At 44.8% G+C, this 6559-nt stretch overlaps 2 protein-coding genes across 4 annotated transcripts in view; one reads left to right on the forward strand and one right to left on the reverse strand.

Annotated features, from left to right (window-relative positions):
* The first annotated feature begins 20 nt into the window (after positions 1-20).
* On the forward strand, positions 21-3550 carry SRSF2 (serine and arginine rich splicing factor 2). Of its 3 annotated transcripts, none has more exons than XR_014895795.1 (5): positions 21-130; positions 334-727; positions 1099-1409; positions 1742-1845; positions 2495-3550. XR_014895795.1 is itself a non-coding variant. In XM_085304437.1 (4 exons), exons 2-3 carry the CDS (start codon positions 366-368, stop codon positions 1400-1402), a joined length of 666 nt encoding a protein of 221 aa, XP_085160563.1. In that variant the 5' UTR covers positions 22-130; positions 334-365; the 3' UTR covers positions 1403-1409; positions 2495-3550. The 3 variants fall into 3 exon arrangements, 1 of the variants encoding a protein (XP_085160563.1); XR_014895796.1 differs by lacking the exon at positions 1742-1845 and having other exon boundaries at positions 22-130; positions 2495-2603; positions 3116-3550; XM_085304437.1 differs by lacking the exon at positions 1742-1845 and having other exon boundaries at positions 22-130.
* Positions 3551-4360: 810 nt separating this feature from the next.
* METTL23 (methyltransferase 23, arginine) overlaps positions 4361-6559 on the reverse strand; it is a 4055-nt gene continuing 1856 nt past the window's right edge. Inside the window, exons 2-5 of the mRNA XM_085304743.1 lie at positions 6305-6516; positions 5542-5779; positions 5143-5227; positions 4361-4688 (exon numbers count right to left, since the gene is read on the reverse strand). Coding sequence (XP_085160869.1) covers positions 4520-4688; positions 5143-5227; positions 5542-5779; positions 6305-6516 — 704 coding nt within the window. The 3' untranslated portion in view covers positions 4361-4519. The remainder of the gene's footprint in view (positions 4689-5142; positions 5228-5541; positions 5780-6304; positions 6517-6559) is intronic.

Here is a 6559-nt window from a genome sequence, read left to right on the forward strand (position 1 = left end):
ATTTTGTGGCGTTAAGTAGGAGAGCGCGGGCGGCGCCCCGCTCATTTCCTCGCAGCAGCGGGCAAGGGCGGCAGTTGCTGACGCTTCGTCTCTGCTCCGGCCTTAGGCCATCTGCCCCCGAACCCCGGAGGTGGGTGTCTGCCGCTCCCCTTATCCTTCCCTCCCGCTGGTGGGGTTTCCTGCCTCGCTTTCCCCTATGCCCTGCAGCTTCCCTCCTTCCTGGACTCTGTTCGGCCGCCGCTGCGGCGCCCCCTCCCCGGTGTGAGGCGCTCCACACTTGGGGCCGCGCCGCCTCCTGACTCGGCTCCTTTCGCTCGGGTTTCTCCTCCGCAGCCGCAACCGCCCCTCGGGGGCTATTGCCCGCCATGAGCTACGGGCGCCCCCCGCCGGACGTGGAGGGCATGACGTCCCTCAAAGTGGACAACCTGACCTACCGCACCTCCCCGGACACGCTGCGGAGGGTCTTCGAGAAGTATGGCCGCGTGGGCGACGTTTACATCCCCCGGGACCGCTACACCAAGGAGAGCCGCGGCTTTGCCTTCGTCCGCTTCCACGACAAACGCGACGCTGAGGACGCCATGGACGCCATGGACGGAGCCGTACTGGACGGCCGCGAGCTCCGCGTGCAGATGGCCCGCTACGGCCGCCCCCCCGACTCACACCACAGTCGGCGGGGCCCGCCGCCGCGCCGCTACAGCAGCAGCGGCTACGGCCGCCGCAGCCGCAGGTGAGCGCCTGGGCGGGCGCGTTTTGGTGGTCAGGAGGAATGCCGGGGCAGAGCCCTGCACCTGCATGCCGCGCTGCTCCGAGTTTGGCTTTTTTAGTGTTTTTTTTTTTTTTTTTTTTATGGAGAGCGTATTATGGGTGGGGAGGGTCTTAGTAGTAAAGGCACATGGAGTTTCTCTGGGGATGGACGGTTTGGCCCTCGTGGTGGATTTAGCCCCCGGCCACTCGGTCTAAACAATGGCGCCTCCTTAATACTCATTTTCTCGCCCACGTGGGCCCCGTTCCGCCCTGCCTGTGCTGAAGTCGTCGCAGGAGTCTGTTGCGCCGCCTGTGTTCAACTCTTAACGCACTTCCCTCCTTCCTGTGTTTTAGTCCTAGAAGACGTCGTCGCAGCCGATCTAGGAGCAGGAGCCGCTCTAGATCCCGCAGTCGGTCCCGCTACAGTCGGTCCAAGTCCAGATCTCGCACACGCTCTCGGTCTCGCTCCACCTCGAAGTCCAGGTCTGCCAGGAGATCCAAGTCAAAGTCCTCGTCTGTCTCCAGATCGCGGTCCAGGTCGAGGTCTCGGTCCAGATCTAGAAGCCCTCCCCCTGCCTCAAAGAGGGAATCTAACTCCAGATCCAGGTCGAAGAGCCCTCCCAAGTCTCCAGAAGAAGAAGGAGCTGTATCCTCTTAGGAAAATGGTAATGTACCGTGGGAACAGCAGACATTGCATGTTACTCTATTATAGCACTTAAGTGGGGTGTTGGGTAGTACTTAGAGTGTTAATAGCCTGAGCCAAGTGAATCCTAATGGGGCACGTTGTTAGGTTTCTTTTTTTTTTTTTTTGAGCAGTGCTGTTCGGTTATTGGTTAGGCAAAGTTAATACCGAAGGGTTTTCTACAGAGGACATTTTCATGTTTTGTTGAGAGATTAATGGCTTGGTTTTAATAAAATATTGTATGAGACGCAACCTATTATGAAAATGACTATTTCTTACTGTATTTATCCAACATCTGCATTTTCCCCTTTAAAGCTGCGGTCTCCTGTTTGCTAAAAGAATATTGGCCAGTATTGCAGATTTTAACTGATTTGGCTGATCCTCCAGGGACCAGTTTCTGTGGGCGTGTGTTGGAGCAGGTTTGTCTTTAAATGTTAAAGATACACTATCCTTTTTATAATGGAAGATCGGTTCAGTGACCATTATACTGACTGGAGGTAACTGTTGTAGAAAAGTGGCAAATTCACTGCAACAAGAAAACAACGGAAACTAGTTTTTCCTCAAGTGAAGATCTTGGAAGAGGCTTCTGAGGATACACTGGGTGGGGAAAGGATAGTGTGTCTTTAACCCTTCAAACTGTTTGGTCCTGTTTTTAAAAGGAAAGGGCCTAAGTTAGTTCTGAAGTTAGATTAATTGTAGCAAAATTAGTGACACTTTCTTTTTGAATGCTAATTAAAGTCTAGTTAAGTCTTTTATCACAAAGTGCTAGTTTTACATAACTTACATAACTTTTATAATTCACTGATGAACAGGCTGAATTCAAGTTAGTGGTGGTTTGATCTACAGCCTGATGTTTATTCTTCGTTGTAACTAAATACTTCTACAGAATCTCACATTTGGCCTCTGAATTAAAGCAACATGTGGGGGGAGGTGGAGCACTGATAATTCGTAAAATCTAACAATGTTAGGCAAAGCCAGTTGAAACACACCTAGAAGTATACCTGAAGTCATCCACAGGACAAAAGACATAGTAGAAATGTGGCTGAACTTTTCTTTCTTCAAACCTAGATGCATCAGATAGAGAATCTACATAAAGGACGCCTTTGGGGGGAAAAGATCGCTTGAGTCTTCAGTCCATTGGAGAGACCCCTGGCACAAGCAACCAGCTGATGAAAAGGTTATTTTGTAACATTTTGTCTAACTTTTTACTTGTTTAATTTGCGCCTCAAGTGGCAGATTTTACATTTTATGTGCCATTTTGTTGCTGTTATTCAAATTTCTTGTAATTTAGTGAAGTGAACGACTACCGATTTCATTATTGGCTTGGATATTTGAGGTAAAACTTCATTTTTGTTTATATAGTGCTGACTTTTATTTGAAATTAAACTGATGGTAACTTGCTGCCTCAAGTTTCATACTGAGGAAACATGGAGCCATTATATGCTGAGTAGCTAACTGTCAGAAAGTATTCTCAATTTTGTCTTCATTCCTTAAATAAAATTCTGCAGAACTTCAAATTGAAATTTACTGTAAATGCTTTTTTACTTTGAATTAAAATAGTATCTTCAAATCCAAATTGGTAGAAATCTTTTCAGGTGACAGTTGATTTTTTTGTTTTTTTTTTTTTTGAAAGGATTGTTTTATCAGACTCAATTCTAATCTCTTCTCTTATGTATTTTTGTGCACTAGGCGCAGTTGTGTAGCAGTTGAGTAATGCTGGTTAGCTGTTAAGGTGGCGTGTTGCAGTGCAGAGTGCTTGGCTGTTTCCTGTTTTCTCCTGATTGCTCCAGTGTAACGATGCCTTGTCGTGCAGAAACAAATGGCTGTCCAGTTAATTAAAATGCCTGACAACTGCACTTCCAGTCACCCGGGCCTTGCATAAAAATAATGGAGCATACAGTGAGCACATCTAGCTGATGATATACACACCCTATTTTTTCCAGAATGTTAAATCTCACCAACATACATATATGAACTTACATATGAGAAATGTAATGTTAACAAAGAAATGGTTCATTCTTTTGTAAGTACTGATTGGTGTATCTTTTGCTTAAGACATTCTGTACTATACCCACTGTCTCTGTAGTTTAATATTAAACATTTTTCTGTGTTAACTTTTCTCAACTTAATGTCCGAGTCAGCTTATTTTTAGCTTGAAAAGATTTCTGCAATTACACTGTCAATGTTTAACTTCTATATAGTAACTGAATGCATTCTACTGCTTCTAAATATTACCCACTGGGGTTGCTTTTAAATTACTAAGGACAGACTTACTAGTATTGTGACTAACCAAAACACTGTAAGACAAGTATTGCACACCAAACTAAACAAAATTAGGCAGGTCTGTTAGATGTTGTTATGGAAGATACACACTGAGCAGTACTAATTGCATTTGCTGTGTGCTTGGCCTGACTCAACAGGTTGCTGCTTGATGGCAGATAATCTAGTGATGAGGTTTTTGAGTTGGATACTAAATGAATTGTAACTTCAACCATCATATGTCAAGGGTTATTGTAATGCCTTGTTAACTTTGTGCATGTATGTTAAATGGAAACATCTGAATACTTAATCTGGCTTGATTGAGGATTAAAAATACTTTTCTACAATCCGAGGAGTTTGTATATTCCAGGACTGCATGGCTGGCAGCAGTCTACATAAATTCTCTCTCTTTTTATTTTTTTTTAATGGGGGGAGGGTTGGCTTTTGCATATGAATCTTCAGGAAGGAGTTTCAGTCCTGGGAAACTGATCTTTAAGGGTGGTTTTTATCCTGAATGAGTATAGTTTAAAATTCACAACTGTGAAGAAAAGGGTAAGTTTGATCTAGTGGATTGTAAAGCTGTTAAGCTATGTTGCATAGTGACTTACATAATGAAATTGAGTACTTGAACTATTAAATTATCTCAGAGAAGGACAAATTTCTCAAAAGCCATAGTTGAAGACTTGAACAGCTTTATTTTTGCGATGCATGTTTTAAAAAAAAAAAACACCACTGAAGGTATGAGGTGGTATGAGGTTTGCTGCAAATCAGACTGTTTCCTGCAGATCCGTGCTACAGTAACATCTTGTATTGGAAACAAGAAGTGGAATAAACTTAAGTACCATCTGATCTTGCTAGTGAGATGATCATCATTTCAATTGTATGTCTTCCTGGTAAAGAAGAGTTGGCCAAGTGCTCTTTGTCTGCATTAAATGAGTGTAGTGGAACATAGGTGTTCTTCAGTTTCCATTTGCAGAGCAAAGCTTCAATAGACCAGTCAGCACTGAAGGGAAGAAACACTGAATGTGTGAAAAATGTAATCCACGTTTGTAACTTTTCCAGTAATGATAGAAGACACTGTCAGTAAATTTAACTCAAATTTTATGGACAGCTGCAGTTTGTAGTGGTTTCCCAGTCAACAGCAGAGTTAATCTGTGGTTCTTAAATATCTTTAGTTTAGCGCCTTTTCTCTGATACTCCTAGCACTTACTGGCTAATATCAGCCTAAGTCAGAATCTGTCCTTTGGAATCAGTGTGGTGATAGTTGGGGCTTCTGAGAAGTTAGCATTCTTCAATAAATTGATAAAGGAGCTGAGACATGGCTGCAGTCTTGTGACAGAACTAGAGTTACACAAGCTGGGTCATACTGTAGTTAGTAAATAGAGCTGTGATGCTGATGAACTCAGGTGTTAATGATTTTAACTAGATTAAGAGTTAAAATAGGAAAAAGTACATACCTTCGGACCTGATATGTAGTCCAGAATTGAGCATGTGGATTCTTTTCTAATAAGTAGTAAACTGTAGTTAAGATATCTTCAAAATCTGCATATTTGGGAAAGATTAAACAAAGACTTGGTTAGTCTCTGGATTCTAGATGTGGCTAAATATGCCTTCATCTGTGTAAGAGACATGAGAACAATAGTCTTATTCAGTTTGTAGTCTACTCCATTTACTAGTCACTTGTTAAAGGATTGCTTAATACTAGAATTGCCCCAAGAAGTTCAATGATAGAGTCTTACTACCAGAAAAACTGCCGTTTCATTTTAGAGATAGTTCCCAATGCTACTAAATTTAGACTCCTTGGAAAAAGTCCTTGCTGTTTTTATCAAGTTGAAGTTACCTGAGTATCAGCATACCTTTTGGTTCAAAAAAGACATCAGACCCTAAGATGATGTCTACAGGAGCAAGAGAGAGCAGCTCTGGAGATACCCGGCCCCAGGTGAGACCTATAACAGGTACATCGGGCAGGTCATTCATCAAACAGCTTTTTCGACAGTTCTCCAAGCACCGAGGTAGCTCTTCGCTATCTGATAATGTAACTTCGGCACCGCACTTTGCAGCTACTAAACCAGGTAGACTAACGCCTGCTCCAATCTGGAATCACAAGAGAAGGCAACTGAATGCAGCTAGAAGCGCTAACGAACTAGATGTGTTGTAGGGGAATCTTTGAAGCTCTTACAACAGTGATTTGGCTGAAGCCAGGGGGTAAGGGAAAACTCACTCTAGAGCTGACTTGGAACAGAACGAAAATGAAAGTAGTTAGGAAAAGGAGCTGACTTGTAAATATTGAAGTGTTTTACTAGGAGGCAAGGGGGAGGAGGGCTGCTTTATCACAGGGGGACTCTGTTTTGTGCAGAACCAGTGCATGTGTTTGAAGAACATGCGCGACCACAACCTGCAAACTTTCGTGAGTGTGTAGTTCACCTTTCTGCCCCAAACTGCAGTATGTAAGTTGGGCAGAAGTGGGGAGGGAAGTGGAGAGTTGTTAGCTGACCTGTAATAAGGAGAAGTAAGCCTCGCTGCAGCTAAACTAAGGAAAAGGTGGAAAAGAGTGAAATTAAATAACGAAAGCAGGGAGCAGCGCTCGTGTTCAGGACAGCGCTGCGCCGCTGAAGTTACCTCCAAGACTCTCTTGCCGGGTAGCGCTGCGCGGTGAAACCACAGGTACTGGGCGAGCACCACGGCGCAGGGCCACGCGTACAGGCCGTACGGGGAGTCCAGCACCTGCAACGCGCCCGCGTGGGCCAGGGCGGAGCTGCCGCGCGACTTCACCGCGTTCCCCTCGGTTTTACCCCCCTTTTGTCCCCGCCCCGTCCCGCCCCACGCCCGGGCTGCCCGCGGCGGACGGTACCCGGCAGAGCGCCGCGCCGCGCC

This window comes from Rhea americana, unplaced genomic scaffold (genome assembly GCF_003343005.1).
Source record: "Rhea americana isolate MKP2758 unplaced genomic scaffold, rheAme1 scaffold_21, whole genome shotgun sequence".
Taxonomy (NCBI): domain Eukaryota; kingdom Metazoa; phylum Chordata; class Aves; order Rheiformes; family Rheidae; genus Rhea; species Rhea americana.